Raw genomic sequence first — 19855 nt, 5'->3', positions numbered from 1 at the left:
CTTGAAAATAAAAGGACACTTCTGCCACCAAATCACTTCCATGAGTGTGTTTCCTCTCTCCCACCAGGCACTGGTGGTATATGCAGCATGTGGATGGTGATCATTTTACCCCTGAAAATAGGCCTAGTAAAAGAAATAAAATTCAATGGCATTAAGAAATAGCTAATCTTATATATATATATATATATATATATATACATGTATTACCTATCTTTATTCTGCAACAATTTCTAGTAGCTGTAAATTTAACTCCATGCTGAGGCTGGTTAAATAGAAAACAGAATAAATGTCTGCATTTTTATTAGAAAAGTATTAATGCAGTGCAAGGAACCTGAGAAAGAGCTGAGAGTAAAACCATCTTCTAAAGTGGGGATGGAGGTTGGCCTGGGTGAGGCACAGCCCAGCCTGACTGCCCTGAGATGGCAGAAAGCACCAGGGACAGCTGTGCCTGGGGGTGACATGAGGGACAGCCAGGGCTTTGCTTTGCTCTGACCTGGAGTTGTTTATTCAAAGATTCAAACCTGTCACAGGATCTGACTGACTCTCCTTGTCCTCCTGGGAAGAAAAAGGTTGGTACAAGCTCATTCCTGAAGAGCTCTTCAATCCCTGCCTCAGAAAATAATGAAGAGAGAAAGCCCATTTTTAGAGGTCTCTGGTGTGTCACGGGCAGAATTATGGATGTAAATGAGGTGGCAGAATTCCATTTGGGGATTGCACCAACGCTGAGCAAGGAGTTGGTTTGTGATTCTCTAATGGGGGCACAACAAGCAACAAAACCCCATTGCTAATTGCTGAGGGTAGAATCTCTGAGATCCAGGTTAATTCAGTGAGCCACAGAAAACAGCTTGGCAAAAAGTAATGTTTATGTGGCAGCTCTTGTGAATGTGGCCAGAAGAACCCTGAACTCACAGCACTGCAGGAAGCTGCAGGAGCCTCTTACCAACTTTTGAGCTGCTGTTTGAAAACTCTCTTTTTATATGGCTTGCTCTTTTGAACTTAAAGTTAGAACTAGTCTAATTCTATAAGTTTCTACTTGTAGAGGTAGCCCTTTATGCCACTGAAATCAGGGGAAATTAGTTCTGAATCAAGAAGTCATTATTTGTGATGGGGAATGACCCCATATATTTCTAGGCAAGGACCACAGTGACCAGGTGGGGCAGTAGGTGCAGGCCCATCACGTTTCCTTTTCTGGGATTCCCTGTGGTATCCTGAGGAAATCCTGCACATTTTTTCTGCATCTAAATAGAGATTAAACTACCTGTTAGATGAGTTTTATATTTGCCAATTTCCTGAAGATCTCCTGATGAGATGCAATTTACACAGCTGTGGTTTTGCCAGCTGTGACTTGCAGATTTGTTGGGGGTTTTATCCAAACATGACCCTGTTCATAATTTCCAGACTTTGTACACAAAGTAGTTCCATAGAAGTGTCTGGTTTGGCAGGGGAGTGATTTATTTTCAAGTACAGCATCCCAGTAAAAGATGGGTTACAAAGGGCTTCATCAGTAAAGGTAATTGCTCATCCATTTCTCCCCATCAGACTCAGGGATAGTTTATTATTTGGGGTGAAACCTGGTCACACCTACATTCATGGCCTTTTGAAGGCTTTTTTTCAGGTTCTTTTTGTAGTTCAAAGTCCTTTTGCAATTCACAAAGAACAATCAGGCAAAGATATGAAGAAGATGACTGGATCCCCTCTCTACGTAGTCAATTATGCAACAAACTGTACATGGCAGAGCCACCTCCCAGGAAATGGAAGCATTCACCACAGCACAGCCTCGTTACCTATGCAGATTGCAGACCAAGAGCCTGCAAGGATGAACTTTGCCTCCCCATTCCCCTCCTCACAGGGGTGTCTCACCTTGTAATCATTAATGAACTGTGCCTGTAATGGAGGTGTGACTGTACAGCCTGGCTATCGCCCAGAGCTGCTTCGGGAAACCAGGAGCTGCTGAAAATGTCCAGCAGGTATCACAAAGCAGCAGCTGATGGCAATGTGGACCTGCTGAAAGAGGCCACCAGGAAAGACCTCAACGCTTCTGATGAAGATGGGATGACCCCCACCCTTCTGGCAGCCTACCACGGGTACCTGGAAGCTCTGGAAGTCATTTGCAGGAGGGGGTAAGTCACCCAGCCCCACTGCTCAAAGCCTGGGACTCAAAACTGCAACTACAGCGTCGTGTTTCCAATGCCCCCGTGACCCCAGGCCCCAAAGGCTGAAAATCACAGTAATTTCTTTCAATGCATTGCCCAGAATTGGTTCTTTAGTGGCAGTGGTTTAGGTCCAGAGCCTGCAGGAAGGTCTCTTTATTATTTTCTCAGGCAGGAGTTGAGGAGCTCTTTGTGTGTTCAGTCAGTGAAAACACATTCATGTCCCCAGGACCACTCCGTGTGTGCAGCCTGCAGAGAGCAGCTCCTAGAGCAGCACCCTGGCACCTTTGCTTCCCTCACTGGAGAAGGTTGCCAACAACCTTCGAGGATATCTTGAGACAGGATTTATAGAGAAATCCCTAATTTGAAACAGTTTCAGCAAAAAATATCTCCCATTCGCTTCCAAAGTGCTTTAGTAGGCATTTGTGAAGATTTAATGCTATCCAGAGGTGAGTCACAACAGATAGCTTAGAGCTAGTAACATCTCAAATGGTTATTTCTCTGCTTTTTTAACAACTACCATCACGCAAAAACCAAGAATACTGTTTCAGAAGCTATGATAGGACCCTTGTAAACCATTAAAAAAAAAAGGAAAAAAGGGAAAAAATGAAAGGAAGGTTTTCTACGGGTTTATTTTCTAGTAATAAAATGTCTGTATCATTTAAATGTCTTACATGATTAAAATGTCTTATTGAAATGGTAATTACCTCTCCACCATCAGTACTCTCTTGCCCAGAGCCTACCTTTTAATCTGTTATTCTGTAATAACATCTAATAAAAGAAAATTGTATAGAGATACACTTAATAAAATGTTCTTTTGCAGAACAGTGAACAGATTGCAAGGAACAGCTAAATAACTATTTGGATATCTGAGTATCTGAGTTTTATTTAAAAAGGAGTTGGGAAAATGGTTTAAAAATGGTTTTAAATAGATATGCTTTATAGCTCCTTGGGCTCAGGTGTGGCTGTGGTATCACAGTGAAAAAGACCTTTGGACTGTGTGCTTGTTGCTGTGTCCTCGGGAGAAGCAAAAATAGATTGACAATTTTTCAACTTGTACAATTAAGGCAGCTCCAAGAAAATATCTGTCAATAAGGTTTGTCCCTGAACACCTGCAAGCCAGAACAACTAGATAAGGAACAAATAGCAAAATAATTTTCTCCTAGAACATAAGCTGACAGAAATCACAGCAGATGACACAAAGATTAAAATTTCTGTATATTTGTTATTTCATGTATTTCTAAGTCTTTTCCTTGGTAGAGGACAGCTTTGGAACAGTATCACCTCAAAATCTTCATACATATGTGTTTACCTCTATTTTAATCTAAGATTTCTTGACACAATCAGCAAGATGTGTCTGTCAGAGGTATGGCTGCATTCTTACAGGTTTTTGGGGGAGAAGCTGAATTTAAGAAGATGCTTAAGCTGTTCTTCAGTCAGTTAATGTTTTCTTGTGGGAAAGGATTTTAATTATTTTTAACAAAATTGTCCTTTCCTTGAAGAGGTTTCCTGACAGAGGCTCTGATGTACAGGGCAATTTTCTTTAGGGTGGTTGCAGATTTTAGGACTCTCAAGGTTAGCCCTTGGAAAGTTAGCAATACTAACAATAAACCCCTTTCATCTTGAAATAATTTGGAGACAGGAGACATTTTCTCTGCTTGCCTCGCAGGTACACGAATAAAGGCAAGACCAAATAGCAGAATCTGCTCTCTTTTCTGTGAACCTTTTCCTTGGGGAAGCAGGGAAAGGAGGAACATGAGAATCCAGAGTAGATGTCAAACCTTTTCCAAAGTCCCACTGAGCTGGGAACAGCCACTCGAGGTTGTCAATTGTTTGAGACTCAAAGGCTGGCAGGTTCCAGGGGGAGGAGAGACCACAAAAGCTCAGAAGGGAGCAGGGAAGGATGGATGAGCAGGCACTCCCCAGGCTCAGGGCACTGCAGCCAGCTCACTAATGTGGGAATTCAGGAACCCAGCACGCTCAGCCACGGCCAGGCAGCTCCCCAGGGCACAGCCACCAGAGCAGAAATATGTGCACATGGTTCCCATATGGCTGAGTGAGAAACTTTGATCCTCAGCTGCCACCTCCTTGCAGCAAAGCCTGAGCTCTGCCCGACCCCTGAGCTCACTCCTGCCTGGGGCAGCTCAGGCTGAAGGATGTGTTCAGATCTGGCCCTCAACAAACCTGGGAGTGCTTTTCTTCAGAGTCCCAAAGCCAGAGATCAGTGCCTGAAGGACATTTTGTGGCAGGATGTACCATGTCTTTCACAGTACAGCTACTGTGTCATTGAAATGCTTGAACTCCCAAGAGTAGAAATTCTCCTTGTAAATTTGGTCCCTGGCTCTGAAGTCAATAAAGACTTTGGGCTTCTGTGGCTGCCTTGTTGGTTGGTCACAAGAGGACACAGGGTCTGTTCTGAACATTGCTAAGGTTGACCTTGCCAAACGTGTATCTACATATTCAAACAGTTCAGTGTAAAGTCAGCACAAGAATTAAAAATCAAGCAATACTTTTCACTGGCTTTAAATTCAATTGAAAAATGTGGCATTTTATTTTCAAATGAACTTCTGCTTTTCAAACCATCATGAGTAAAAGCAGCTTACAGAGAACAAAAGAGTTGAAAAACAATGGCATCTATCTGGGCTTAAACTAATAGCAATGGAGACAAATGGGTAATCAGGGCTTTACTCCAGATCATTTACTTATTACCTACCTAAAAAGTTACTGCAGTAGCTCATTAAATGTGTATCACTGTGGCCAGTGAGCAAACCTTCTAACATTGCCCTGTATTTGACATGCAGAAGGAGCGAATCACCAAGAGCGCTTTAAAATACTCCATGCAAATGTTCTTGAAACAGTTTGGCCAGTAATTCCAATGAGACCAAGTCAAAGCCTGAGCCCACTTTTAGTTGCCAAACCCTGGGATGACAAAGGAAATGCCCTGGCTCCCTTATGGGGAGATGCAGACACAGTCAGCCCTGTGAACTCGTGTAACTCACAGGCAGGAACTGGAGCTCATGCCACACACGCAGCCACGCTCAGGGCTTGTGTAAGTGGGTGCAGCCCTGCTCTAGTGGCTGGAGCCAAGCTGAGCCATTGTCCCTGGGCTGTTCTCCTCTGAGCAGAGCAGAGTAACACGTTGAGTGTGTGTTCAGTGCCACTCCAGAGCTCAGTGTGGGTAGCCCAGCTAACTGTGTGCTGTTTTCCCTGCCAGGGGGGATCCAGACAAGTGTGACATCTGGGGGAACACGCCCCTGCACCACGCTGCCTGCAATGGCCACATCCACTGTGTCTCTTTTTTGGTCAACTTTGGGGCCAACATCTTTGCTCTGGACAACGACCTGCGCACTCCCCTGGAGGCAGCAGCCAGCAGGGACCGCAAGGAGTGTGTCCAGATCCTGGACAAAGCTGCCACCGAGCAGAACCTGCTGAACCCTAAGAAGGTCTCCAAGCAAAAGGCACAGGCCCAGAGGAACGTTGAGAGACAAATTAAGGAATGTGAGAAGCGCCAAGAGAAACACCAGCACGAAATGAACCGGAATTATATCAAAGAAAAGGTTGGCACAGTGAATTCTTCCAGAGGAACGCACTCCAGGGTAAAGCTGCCCAGCCTATTTGCTTCAAATACCACAAGTACTTTAACCAAAAACCTGAAAGATACCATGAAACTCAAGACAAAAAAGACAGCCAACAGCACAAAAAGGCAGGAAACACAAAGAAATGCCCAAGATGATGATATGGGTAGGAGAAATGTGATGCATTTGTTTGATGAGAAAGAGGAGGATGAATTACTGAATGACCTCGAAGAGAAAAACCTTGCTGGTAATGACAGTCAGCTCTCCATTTTTCAGAGGCCAGGTCTTGGCAAAATTGTGTTTGGAAGGAATTTGGCTGCAGAGGTAAATCCTGAAGCTGTGTCTTCTGAGAAAGAAGGTATAAGAGTTACAATGGCCAGTGAGCTCTTTCAGTATGAAAATGCTGAGAATGGCAGGGAAGATGATGCTGAAAACAGTGCTGATGTCCCTTGGAATGAGGAAGAAGTCATTTGGGATGATGAGGAAACAGAGAATACGCCCCTTGAGGTATTTCTGGCATCACAGATGCTGGATGAGTTTCTTCCAGTCTTCATGAGGGAAAAAATTGATTTAGATGCCCTGATGCTATGTTCTGATGAAGATCTACAGAGCATTCAGATGGAGCTTGGGCCAAGAAAGAAAGTCCTGAATGCTGTGAATAAAAGAAAACAGGCACTCCAGAACCCTGGAAAAACTGTAGATACTTGCTTATAAATTATCATACCTGTTGTTGTAACCTACACACTGATTGATTACTTTTCCCTCTCTCCAAAGAGTGGGCAACTCTTCTGAGAATTCTGCTAAAGCAAAAGGCAGGTTACCAACTGCTTTAGAAGTACAGCAGAGATAGTTTTTCTCTCTGGGTAGGTAGTTGTGGTGAACAGGATACTAAGTAAAGTATATTCTGCCAAAAAGCAAGACTGTGAAGCTAAAAACCCAAAAGCTTTTTCTCCCTGAACTGTTTATATGGATTGGATTTCTTTTGGTCCAGATAATTTCAAATAACGTGAAGGCCAGGCCACTGCATTCCTTAACAAAGGCCTTCCTTTCTTCTCCAAAACCACAATGCAAAGAGCATTCTCAGAACTTGAGAGCTCCATTTGCTTCTGTAAGATGAGTAAAACCACTCTTCCTGGTACTGATAGTACGTTAGAAAAGGAATCTGAATCTTGATTTTTAGCTATGGTTTATTGACTCTAATCACCTCTGAATTAATGTAAATAAGAATACTTTACAGCAAATTTCATATTTTTGTCATTAAGGTTTTTACTTCTGTATTGACAATTTAAAAATACATGAAGTATCTTCTCAAGAAATGCTCAGTGTGAGTTGTATATTCCTTTATTGTCTCGTTAGACTGGATCCAGTTGCCAGCACCCATCATGTCCTAAATGTCATCAAAGCTGCAATACTTTTAACTACAAGAAGCTGAGTTTTAATTTTCAGAATTCTGGATCAATCTTGGTATAGCCCCAGCGTGGTTCCTGTAGGCTGCATTTTCCATGCAGAGTCCCAGAAATGAGGACACATATCACACACCATTTTCTGTGGGTTGTTGTCAGCCTTAGACTGAGAGCTGTGTATCACTCACACAGCTCAAGAAAATAAAAAAAGAAAATGAGCTGTGCTGCTGTGGAAGCTCCTGCTCTTCACAGTTTATCTGGAGGCATTCACAGCAGGGTTCCCCTGTTCCCTTGGGAAGCCAGCACTATATAGATATAAATTAATCACTCCTGTTGAGTTTTGTGAATCTATTAATCTAATCTTGTAGTGCAATGCTCTAGATAAAATCACAGATTTTAGATGCACATTCATTAGCAGAACATTTATCTTTAAAGCTCTTTTCATGGCTTTCCATTAGCCAGCTATGATTTTTTCCTTAGGCATATGCTGCATTTGTGGACACTAATCCTGGTTAATGATCTGACTTTTCATATTTCTTCTTTCCATATCATCTCATGACTGTGATTTGTATATTATAGTATCTTTTCTTGGGTGGACTTTATACTGCATTCTTCCCTGCTTGGATTCCTGTACACAGCAGGTTGATATGTTCTTATATTAAGCAATCACATCAAAGTCCTGTTCTGTGCAGCCTCCCATGATTGCTGTGCTGAGCACAGTAATCCAGACACCTTCCCCCACTGTCTGGCTGTTTTCATTTTGGCTAAGGAACTCCCATGCAAAGCAAGAAGGAGCCAATTAATCTTTCATGTTTGAAGGCATATGATAGGTGGATTTTCAATCCCTCTCCCCAATGCTGGAGATGCAGATGCTTCCCACTCCTGCTGAGGCCAGCCAGCCTCATCCTCCTCTGCATCCTCCAGTCCCTGCAGCAGCCGAATTCCACACCCCCAGCACACAGGGCTGACACAAGGTCTGTGCTGCTCCAGTGGCTCCTCTCTGCTGCAAAGAGCTGACCACGATGCACCTTTTTCAGGCCAGATTTTAAATAAGTGGGTTGGATTCAGCTGTCCAGGAAATGCTTCCAAAAACTCTTAAGCGTGCAAATGCCTGTCACTGATGGGAGGGAAATGTAGGTAGAGGAGAAGGCACTGCAGGGAGAATCAGGAACCTGAAAATCTGCCTCTGTGCTTACTCATCTGCAGCCTCTGACAGCCCGAGAACAGCAGAGACCATCTGCACATAGCTCAGCTGTCACAGGCATCCTCAGTGTTCAGGCACCTCCTCAGGTATTAGGAGTGACTGGGGAGCTAAAAGAAACAGCACCAGACCTGTAGGAGTCCCTTGTACTCCAGAAACTGCATCAAAAAACTAAGAAGCCCCAGAACACCCCATATGACACTTACTTTTAGGCAACTGAATCAATTTTTAATTTTTATTCTTTTTAATTAAAAAAAAGGTGCAATAGTGCTAACCCTTTTCTTATGGGATAGTATAAAGCAGCCCTGTAGAAAAAATTAGGGGAAAATTAATAGAAATGAAGACTCATAGTTCAGCTTTTTTCCACTCCTGTGCTTTGCTGTTTTCATTTTTTTTTTTTACCAACCTCTTTGTTTCCTTTGGAGTTTGGAAGCACTGGAATCCCAGCTGTGACTCCTTAGGAACATTTGAATAGCTCAGTCCAGTTCACATGTGCAATCCTACAGCAGAATCCAAACCCAAATCATAAAACCAGGCAATCTCACAGGAGCACAGCCCTGCCAAGTACAAGGTTCTCCTTCCTTAAGGATTTAATACTCTGCACTGGACAGACATTAAGTAAATGTGCAGCATGGGACAACTGCAAAAATGAGTATCACAGAGAAACAGGGCACTCCCTATTTCTTCCATTTACGTTCAGTGAGCACATTTACTGAGAGAGCAGTCACTGCAACAACTTGAATACTTTCTTATCTTCAAATAAATCAACCACAAACCAGAAAAGACATGGACAACAAAATGAAAGTCAAAGAAAAGCAGTAGTATCTATTTGATTTTAATATAAATGCAAGTTACACAATTTCATAATCCACTAATTTGTAAGAGAAGGAAATATAGAAATTGATGCTATTATTTCCCCTCAAAAAATCTAAAGCTGGCATCCAAACAATTCCCATCACAACTAAACCAAATTATCTTCATGACATCAGAGGTACAACACTGAAGCCAGGCTCCCAAAATCTCCCACTGCCAATGAAGCTGAGAACAATGTGGGTTTTCAGAACCAGGTCTTTGGACTGGCTCCATTTATTTTTTAAAGTGCATATCCTGTAGAGGAGTAGATGTGAAAATAAACTGGACTTGTCATCTTTCCAAACACTACATCTTACTTCAAATTACAAATCTGGTATATCACTGGCACAGAACTGGGATAATACTGTCATAATTATTAATTGCAAGTTCCCAAGGAGTTCTTGAATATTGAGAGCATTGTTTGCTTTCATGTTTTCCTCAGGTTAGTGTAGTTCTGCATGACTGAAGTAACAAACTAAGTCAGCACAAATTTCTGAACACTTCAGAAACGACAGAGAAGAAACAAGACATGTAAAAACAGAAGAGTAGTTTTGCTACAATTAAATGCAAAAGCTAATAGAAAAATTTCTGTTTTTCTTTCTGATGGAATAAACAGGATCAGTGGAGTTCAGTTTGGATCCACATGAAACATCCTTCAACCCCCTTAGTGGTCTGGTATCTTTCTGTGTTACCTCCTCCAGTTAGTACATTTTCCAACTAGCTTACATCAGGCTTATAACTGGGAGTATTATTTACATCACACCTGCACTGTACTCATTAACCTCTTCTACACTTACCTATGCACCCTCCAGGCCTTTCATGCCAGCTGCTCCTGACCCTCCTCTTCCTGTTGCTCTGCTCTATTCTACTGGCATGTTATAAAATACCCTGTCATCCAACTCTTCCACAGCATGAAGAAACACTTAATAGTCTGCATGAAATAATAAGCGAATGAAATAAAATTTCACAAGGCACAATTTGTGAGCCTGAGACAGGAATTTGTTTCCAGGGCAATAGCTGTTTTTCAGCAGATGCTCACTCTTTTGCAAGGCAGTTGCATAACAGCACAAAACTGGAACTTTTCCTTATGTCACTGGGTTGCTCTGCTAGGAAAGAATCATGAAAATTCCTGTCCCAGCTAATATCTGTGATAATAGAACAATTAGCAATTGAAGCATGGTACAGCCAAACTGAAAATTTTGCCTGTATACTTGAAATCAGTTTGTGTTGTTTCAGCCTTCAAGAAGTTTAGAAAAACTACTTAGAGGCACCACAGATCAATAGCAAAATCTTCTTACAGCATACATATAAAAGTTAACTCAAAACACATACTAGTTCTCCCATTCTGTGCAACTCCTTGCAATATGAAAATGGCAATATCCCAGCAAGGCATGTGCTAAGGAGGTACTGAGCAGAAACCTAACTGTAAGGAGGTATGGTTATTTACATAAACCCCCTCTCAGAACTGTGCACTTAAAAAGAAAAACCACTGAGTTTGAGGGCAAAGGAAGGTGGATTGCAAGGGGTGAAAAAAATGGTGACTTCTAGTGTGAGCTGGAAGGGAAGGTGTGTCCAGGACTTAGAGGTGGGCTGTGTACCCAGGAGGCTGAAGATAAGGTCACTGTCACTGGAGCACTGAAACACACAGTTGCATTTAAAGTACCATCACAGGTAAATATGATGCCAGAGTCCATTCTACATAACTGATGTATTTTACACTAGAACGAATTATCCCTCTAGAAACCATAAAATCTACACACAGGTTTCTGCTACATAAATAATTAGGGAGGAAAGGCATTGATTCCAGAATTACACCAAAATATGTAAAGATACCCTTGCTAGCATCATTGCAAACAGCTAATATTTGCTGTTACAAAAGAGAGACATTTATTAGCAATACTGCAAGTATCTAATACTTGAAATTAGAAGACTTTAGAAATTAGTCTATTGCTGAAATTTTACTTTTCCTTCTTGAATGCTCTAGAAGGGCCACATTCAGATAGGATTGGTGCCTTTCTTGTTAACACAGGATTCAAGGAAGCTAAGTGCAAACAATTTTCTTGGCCTCATTGGCATTGCAGACTTCTCTCTTTAGTTACCAGCTGACCACGCATCATAAACAAATTTTGCTGCTACTGTGTCTTCAACTGCCATCCCTGAAAAAGAATTGAAGTTACCTTCCAGCAGTCATTCAACTGTACAAATAATTTTGCTTCAGAAGGGAACAGGAAGACTCAGGACATTATCTAACTGGACAGGAACAGGAGTTATTTCCCATCCCAAACACCTACAGTGTTACATTCAAAGTCCATAGCCATCATGCGGTGTTGGGTGTGCTGTAAGAAGTTAATGTAACAGTAGGAATCTAATTCTTAGTGTTCATATCACAACTGGGCCCTTCTGGAGATGTCATGTAGCTCAGAGCATGGTAATTCATCCCCAGTGCCACCCTTCCCCAAACCCCAGCCCCACAGGACACTGTCACATTGTCTCAGGTCAGACAGACCCCACGGGTGGAACAGCGGGGCAGTCGGGCTGGAGCTCTATTAATAAATGCTGCAGTCATGTCTTGAACAACTGTGAAATGGAAAATGGACTTCTATTGTTTGCCTGCTTTCCTATCACTTTTCATTACATCAATCCTGCTAGATAAATAAGAAGGGAAATTAAAAGGGAAAATGCAAATCACAGTCTACTTTCTTGTGGACAGTGCATTGCCACAGCGGTTCTGAAGATGATCAGCAGCTTTCCCACGCATGGGGGACCTAATAAAGAACAAGGCATTGTTTTCTGTCAGACTTGGACACAGGAGGGGCTGTTCTTACCCAACGATTTAAACACTGTTGTTTTCTCAGGCAGGGCTGGTTTTGTACCCTTCAATACCTCCCCCAGCTCAGCAAAAATCTCCGCCTGTGAAAAAAATACATATTTATACAAAGTCATAATACCCTTACATACATCAAGAGGAAAAAAACTCTTTTCTTCTGAGTGACTTCAAAAGAAAGAACTCCTCCAGTGCTGCATCCCAAAACTGATTACTTTCCATGGTGAAGCAGATCAACATTCAGACAAATTATATAGAAACTGGACAGAAATCAGAGGAGCAGAATGGTTTTCAAAGAAAAACAGCCGGCAGACTTTCCTCAGCCAGTAAGTTTTTTTACAGTGGATAGCTTGTTACTTGTCCAACAAAACACATGGGATTCCACACACATTACCATATCTGGAGCTCTTATGTTAAACCTCAAAAATGTAAATCATATTTATCCTGCAGACACATTAAAAGAGAAAAAGAAAACTCCATTGAACCTCAAAGAGTCCCTGCTGGCAAATCTGTGCTGATCATTGTCTGCTTGGCTTGTGTGGTCCATTCTTTGGGCTGCTCCATTCAGTGTCAATCACACTGAAATCTCATGGGAGGAAAGCTACAGGTTTTAATAAATAGATTTGAAGAATATTTACGATAACCAAACACTGCAGGAAATGTAGGTCTTTCAACAGCAATACATTGTTATCATCAAAAGCCAATGCTGCAAACATGCTGCTGTAATATGGTATCACATAATGAGGTTGCATGGTTTGGTCACAGACAGAGCAGTCACAGTTTAAAACCAGTTTATCTTTAAACCCCTGCCTGGAAAGTGTTAACAATTACATTTGATGCCCCAAAGGTTAGAATGCAGGACATCATCAATACCAACTCATTTCAAATGCAAGCCAATTGCCACAAAAATAAAGGCCATTGTTTCAGAAAGTCTTACCCCTGATAAAATAACATCTCCCGATTCTGTAAGAGCAGCATCTCTGGAATCCACAAACAGAACGGAATTCTTCATCAGCTCATCATCCAGTTCTCTCCAGTCTGGTCTGCTTGCTCCAACAGCTAAAGCAACAAAACTGATGAACTTGGGAGCAATGTTCAAAATAAATTCAAACCACATTTTGTTCAAAAGACACATCTGAAGCAACAATCAACGCTACTATGGAAATGTAATGTACAAAAAATCCAGTGTTAGCCTTGGAGAAATACTGATTGATAGGACAACAAAAAAAAATTCAGGATTCGTTATGTCAGTAAAATATTCTCACAAGAGTCTGAGTAGCTGAGGCAAAAAAGTCCTCTCCCTTTTGTCTGTTATCTCTTATATCCTTGTTTTCATCAGATCATTACCAAATGAATTTTACACACCTTTATTAGATTATCATTAACCAGAGAAACTGAAAACAAATCATGGAGCTTAATTTTTTATACACAGCACCAAGATCATTATCAACTTGTTATGGGCTTAAAAAACAAGCAAACAAGAAACTCAACAAAAACTAAGAGGACTACCCAGTTAGACCGTATTCAGATATTTTTTTACATGTCCAACTAAGGAACAATAAATTTGCATTTTCTAAATTTGCATTTGTTGCTCAAATGCCTCTTCAAACAGTACAAATGCCTCAATGAAGGTTAAAAAAGGCAAGTAAGGAAGAAAGTAAGTAAGGAAGTCTGTGTCATCTCAGTGACTGTGGACCTTAATTGATTTTGTTGCATTTCTGGCTTCCATGCCATGACACAACACAGACAGCAACTTTCAATGACAAAGGACTAAATCGAGTTTGAAAAATTGGTAGGATGCTGCTGGAATGTGGGACCTTTCTTTAAACTATTCCCTTTGAGAACTTGCTTTTGTCTTATTACCATGCTATCTGGCAAGTGCACAAGGTCATCTGAACAAGGCCCACAGTTAATAAAAATAAACAAACAGAGGCACGTTCAGAGACTCCAAACAATGGTGTGGCAACATCATTATAAGGCAGACAACAAAAAAAAAGCACCCTTCCAAACCTCACTATAATTAGAGGTTAAATTATGATGTTTTTAAATCAGTTATTGCATCTTCATAACTCAAGTGAAAAAGTAAATTGGTGTGATCACCCCCAAAGAAACAAATAGAGAAGATCACAAAATTGGTGAAAGAAAAGATCATACCACAAGGGCAATGTAACAATGTGCAGTAACTACTTAGGAAAGAACGTTTCTCCTTTGTGGGTTATTTAAATGGAGAGCAAGGTGAGAATAATGACAACGTGAAGGCAAAGATGATGCTCCACTAAGAAAAGAGCAAATGGGAAAAGAGCAAATCCCATGCCCGAGCAAAAATCTTCTGTTGGATTATGCAGGCATTCTGTCTCCAGGAGGACAGGGCTGGGAAAATGGTCCTCACTAAAGAGGAAAAGTCAAAATGTAAAGACCATTCATTCCATGAAGCACAGAGAACTGCTTTTCAGCAGAAGGTGATGCCAATAAACACCTGCTGTACACACTGGGAGCAGAACGTACCATTGATGTGGGCCCCCGGCTTCACCCAGTCCCCAAAGAGGATGGGAGCTGTTGCCATAGTGACTGTCACGATCACATCAGCCCCGGTCACCGCCTCCTGCGCCGAGGAGCAGACCCGCACGGGGCCGCCGACAGAGCCGGCAAACTTCACTGCCTTCTCCTTGGTGCGATTCCATATCCTCACCTGCAGGGAGAGAAACAAAACAAACACAAGTTCACTGGGAGAATTTCTTCTTGTTGAAACAGAACACTTAAATTAAGTTTGCAGTAGATAGTTAAACGTTTCCTAAAGGTTGTAGGTTCTTTTCCCTTTAATGTTCTTATCATACAAGTGAGTAAATTTCATGAGTGTTCAGCTACATTTGAATGCCTGTTTTGTCCTTGTAGAGCTGTTCTTATAAAATGCAAATATTTCTGAAAAATACATTTAGGGGAAAGTCACAAAAAGCTTATCCAAGTATGGCATATACAGTAGGATCTTCTCAGACAAAAAGCTATCTGAAACAACTTTGATTCCAATCTTTTTTCTTTTCAAATATCAACATTTGAGCAAGAAATTCTTGCTGCTCCAACTTGAGTTCTGTAGAATCAGAACCAAAATATGATTTTATGGTGGATTGACCATGGCTGGGTATCAGGTGCCCACAAAACTGTTTCATCACTCCCCTCCCCAGCAGCAAAGGGAGAAGGAAGAAAAAATAAGATGGAAAATTTGTGGGTCAATATAAAGGCAGCTTAACAGAACAGAAACAAATGTTGGAGACAGCCTTGATGTTGTGTGAGCACTGCTCAGAAGTAGCCAAAACACTGGGGTGTTATCAGAACCTTTGAGCTGCCAGTGCTCAGCACTGTGAAGGCTGCTCTGGGAAACAGGAACTCCATACCAGCCTGACATGATACAACTTCACTGGCTGTACTATTTTTATAATGAATCCTGCAACATAATAGAGAAAAATAAATGTATCCTCTTAAAATGTGTCTGTTACCTCTTTAAATGTGAACAGTTCTGTGAAGATATCATAATGGCTGTATGCTTGAACACCAGCTCCCAAAATGCACAGCACTTCTGCAAAAGCTGGCATTAACAACTGAAAGTATCAGAAATAAAAAAACAAAAGAGAATATGTAAGGACAATATATTAACAGGTATTACAAATATATATCAAGATACTACAAAAGAAAGCAGCATTGGTAGTCCTTTCAAACAACAAAAAAGTATATAAACAAATATTCAATAATCACTATATATATTGGGCTTTTTTTAAAGGCAAAAGCAAGCATTAGTAGCACCAAGGCACATCTTGGCTTAATTCCAGTGTTGATTTGTCTGACTTGAAATTCAGATTTAAGATGCGACAGCACGAACAGCAAGTTCCAGGGCCTCAGCACATTCCAATATTAACACACCCATGTGGCTGGTTAAGTGTAAAACCACAGTGCTGATGTTCTGCACTGGCTGAAAGCAGGGCTCAGAATCCCAAAAACTATCAGTACTGACACAGGTAAACTGGTCCTGGCAGCCCCACGCTAATCAAGCTCTTTGAATTCACTGAAGCCATAAATCACACCACAAGCATATCTTGGCATTACAAGAGCCATGATACACAGACATTGTAGAAGTAGGGATGGTTCTGAGGAACAAATAATAAAATTCAGTTCTACAGTTGCTTTTATTTGTTTGGTTTTTGGCTTTGGTTTTTTGGTTTAGTTCTTGTCTGTGATTCACCAGTACTTGGCAAAGGAGAGGACAGAGCTGCTGGAGTCCAGCCCTAATCTACCCTTGTGTCTTGTTTATGCATTTTCTGTGGCCACTCACTCCTGCCTAAAAGCTTTAGAATTGTCTAGGCTCTCGAGGTTTATTCTGCTGCAAACAAAACGGAAAAAAATCTCATTGATCCCATTTTTCAGTAAAAAGAATTTGTTTTAATGTGCCTTTTAAAGACGCTGAAGCATTGATTTCAAAGGTCCTTTGCATAAGAGCATGGGTCTTTGAAAAGCAAATGCCATAAAAAAGAGAAGATGACAAATATGAGCTAAACTCAAACACTCCAGAAAATTTCCAAAACAAGAGGTGACAATGAGGGATTTGATCTTGAACTACCTTCAGCAGCCAAGCTCCTTTGAAGCCAGCATGGACTGCATAAAAACCATCAGAACTGACCAAATACAGAATGGACAAAATGAACGAGGTCCTGTAACCTCCTGTCCAAGGAGCTCATTGTAAATCATTCTGTCCTTTGGTTCAGGAGCAGCTCTTGAGGACAGGTCCTTCACTCAATTTTATGCCAGTGTAGCTCCATTGCCATGGATAGAGTCACCCTGGCATGAGGACTGCCCCTAACAAAATGGTGAGATCAGCCTTCATTCTGTTGCAAAGCTGAGGAGTGACAAACAACAGTCTTTTTCAGCTCTGGCCTTCTTCTTATTGCCTCAGCCTTTGAGGTGAAGGCCAAAACGCTGCTGTGCAATGCACAGGCACTTGTTCTGTTCCTGCTGTTGGCAGCCCAGCCAAAAACAGCTTTTAAATAGAATTCCAACACAACAATTTCCAACTGAAATTGAAGTGATACAAAGGAACACACAGCCAGATACACCTCACCTGTCTTTAGACACTGAAGTTTATGCCCATGGTCAGGGACAGTCATCTGGACACCTTCCAGTGACAACAGAGACACTGACAGATAGACAGACACCTCTGGACAAATTATTCATCTATACTGGGCATCATCTATCTTAAGAGAAATGAAAATGTGCTTTTTCTCTCTTTTTACGGGTCCAGTGCAACCCACCTCTCCTGTCCTGACAGCAGAAGGCATCTATCTAAATAAAATTCAATATATCACCACAGCTACATCACCCAAAGCCATAAAGGGGCATATTAACACAAACACAAAAGAAAGAAAATACACTGAAAGACAGCTCAGTAAATTTCTAGAAGAGGGTGCAATAGAAGCCACAAAAATATAGCTCAGGTTCCTTCTTCAATCACGCACAAAGTGTTAAAGCCAGACATGACTGACTCAAAACAGTGAGTTTAAGTTTTCCCTGAAATGCATATGCTATGATAAATCTAATTGAAAGCTGTATTGGATGACAAGCCATTTGCATCATTCATTCTAGTTATTTTATAACTCCAAGGCCCACTTAGAGAACAGAAGACACACCTTGGTAGCAATGGCAGAAACTGCAGCTGTTCGTTTTGCTGTAATGACACTTCCATCCAGGACCTTTAAAAAAATCAAACAGACTGAAGTGAACACTGAAAAATTAATAAATACCAAGCATTTTCATCCAATTAGTGAATGATGTGGTATTTCAGATATAAAAGATATACACATGTAGAAGTTGGCAACTATTATCATAGCAACCACAAACCATACAAAGACCAGTTTAAACTGGGCAGATTCTCTGTTTATTCCACTTCTTCCATATTATTCCGTCAGCACAAAAGGAGTGAAAATGGTCAGAGAAGAGTCACCTCTAACTCACCCAGCTCCTGATGCACTGCGCTTCCCTGGGTCTCCAGCACAGGGAATACATGGATATGATTCCAATACTCTGCACTCCAGGAAGACCAGGGATCAGTGCAAGCCAGCAGTGGTTCCCCACTGTCCTTCACTGTCCTGGTCTGTACAGAGGGGTGACAGGGAATCACGGAATTCCTCAAATGTGTATCACACATGGGACACTCCTGCCTCAATGTCCACTAGCTACTGCATACATATTAATTATGGGGCCAAAAACCCAAGATGTTTGGTAGAAGAACCCAAGATAGTATACTTGTCCAATTTTGTCCCTTTAATAAATCATTATTACTAAACTGCAATGCAAATCATCACTATTTTTAAAAAAAATCTTAAATTCTTTAAAGAAAGAAAAGGTAATCAGACTCAATATTATTCCCTGCAATGCAAATTGTAAATCTCTTTCAACTTGAAACTTAAGATGGTTCAAGATCCATTTTTCACCCAGCAAGGTGGGGGGTATCTTTGCTTTAAAATGCAAAATAAACTTCTCCTAATCACTTCTATCTTCCAGTTATACTCTGAGCTATCTGATTCAAATCATAAGCAGCAGTAAATAGCACGGTGAATTCAGTTTAACAGAAACAAAAGACAGACAGCTTTGGGACAAATCCTGCTGGTAAACTCAGGCCAATTTACGCCAGCTCCAGAAGTGAGAACTGACAGCATGAGCAGAGAAGAATGCAGGACACACAGAACTTACAGCTTTCAAAGTACCATTGCTGGGGTCAAATAGGAGGACAGTCGCTTGGTGAGAAGGCACAGAGGAGTCCTTCAGGTGCTCATAGAAAGTCACCAGCTTGGTTGTCAGCGCATCGTCTGCAGCACTGTACGCGGGCATGACTCCGAGGTACCTCGGGGGAGAATTACCTGCGTTATCACGGGAGCCCGCAGCCAGCTACCGGCCGGTTCATCTGTAACTCGGTACAAAGGACCTTTTCTAATGCTCCAAACCCGCCCACCCGGTCCCTTCCCCGCCGCGAGTCCGCCCCCCGTTGCCGCTATCCCCGCTGGCCGTCGGGCCGGGGCGGCCCCGCCGTGCCCTCACCCGCCGTGGCGGGGCACGGGCAGCACGGTGCGCACGGGCTGCACCACCCCGCCCGCCGCGCCCGCGGAGAAGTTGGCCAGGGCGGCCTCCAGCGCCGGCAGCAGGAGGCTGGCGCGGTGCAGGTGCTTCTCCACCTCCTCGGCGCCGATGAACACGGGCGGAGTCGAGCCCATGGCGAGAGCCGGGCGGACGGGACCGGACAGGACAGGATAGGATGGGACGGGACGGGCTGACGGGACGGGCTGACGGGACTGCGAGAGTGCGACACGGCGCACCTCCCGCACCGCCAAGAACTCGCCGGGTCAGCCCCGCTGCCGCCGGCCCCGCCGCGGAACCGCCCCGCGGAACCGCCCCGCCGCTCCCGGCTCCGCCTCCGCGCCCCACGCCCCTCACGGGCACGGCGGACACGCCGCGATGTCGGTACTAAAATCGTGCTCGAGGGCGGCTCCGGCGCCCCGGGGATTGTCGCACCCGCAGGCACCGCCGCTGTCCCGCCTCACCCAGGCACCGCTCGGCGGGACGGCGGCTGCGAACTCCAGGGAATGGTCCTGACATAGGTTGGGCACAGCTACCCCGGGACCCCGCGTCCCGAGGGACAGCCGCCAGCGAGACCCCGCGCTCTGAGGCATGGCCCCGAGGGACCGTCGCCACCGGGACCCCGCGCGCCGCAGGGTGTCGTAGCTCCCAGTGCCCGGGAGGGGGCGACACCCCGCGGTGCCCGCGCACAGCCCCTGGTGCCCGCGCCGCGGCGCTGTGGCCGCCCGGCGGAGCAG

General features: G+C 43.0%; 2 protein-coding genes across 3 annotated transcripts; one reads left to right on the top strand and one right to left on the bottom strand.

The window, feature by feature from the left end:
• Positions 1-1823: 1823 nt before the first annotated feature.
• ANKS4B (ankyrin repeat and sterile alpha motif domain containing 4B) lies at positions 1824-7041 on the top strand. Its single transcript, XM_014869175.2, has 2 exons — positions 1824-2120; positions 5365-7041. Exons 1-2 carry the CDS (start codon positions 1957-1959, stop codon positions 6437-6439), a joined length of 1239 nt encoding a protein of 412 aa, XP_014724661.1. The 5' UTR covers positions 1824-1956; the 3' UTR covers positions 6440-7041.
• Positions 7042-9148: 2107 nt separating this feature from the next.
• Positions 9149-19756, bottom strand: CRYM (crystallin mu). Of its 2 annotated transcripts, none has more exons than XM_088174387.1 (8): positions 19583-19756; positions 18738-18888; positions 17675-17737; positions 15497-15598; positions 14511-14694; positions 12943-13064; positions 12007-12091; positions 9149-11337 (listed from the first exon to the last, which is right to left on the bottom strand). In XM_088174387.1, the coding sequence occupies exons 2-8, from the start codon at positions 18873-18875 to the stop codon at positions 11273-11275; spliced, it is 759 nt and encodes a 252-aa protein (XP_088030513.1). In that variant the 5' UTR covers positions 18876-18888; positions 19583-19756; the 3' UTR covers positions 9149-11272. The 2 variants fall into 2 exon arrangements, with proteins under 2 accessions (XP_088030513.1, XP_014724693.1); XM_014869207.2 differs by lacking the exon at positions 19583-19756 and adding an exon at positions 19083-19433.
• Positions 19757-19855: the final 99 nt, after the last annotated feature.

Source organism: Sturnus vulgaris, chromosome 16 (assembly GCF_052056855.1).
Source record: "Sturnus vulgaris isolate bStuVul1 chromosome 16, bStuVul1.hap1, whole genome shotgun sequence".
Lineage (NCBI taxonomy): Eukaryota > Metazoa > Chordata > Aves > Passeriformes > Sturnidae > Sturnus > Sturnus vulgaris.
Note: the sequence above shows the minus strand (reverse complement) of the source record. Positions and strands in the feature narration are given on the sequence as shown.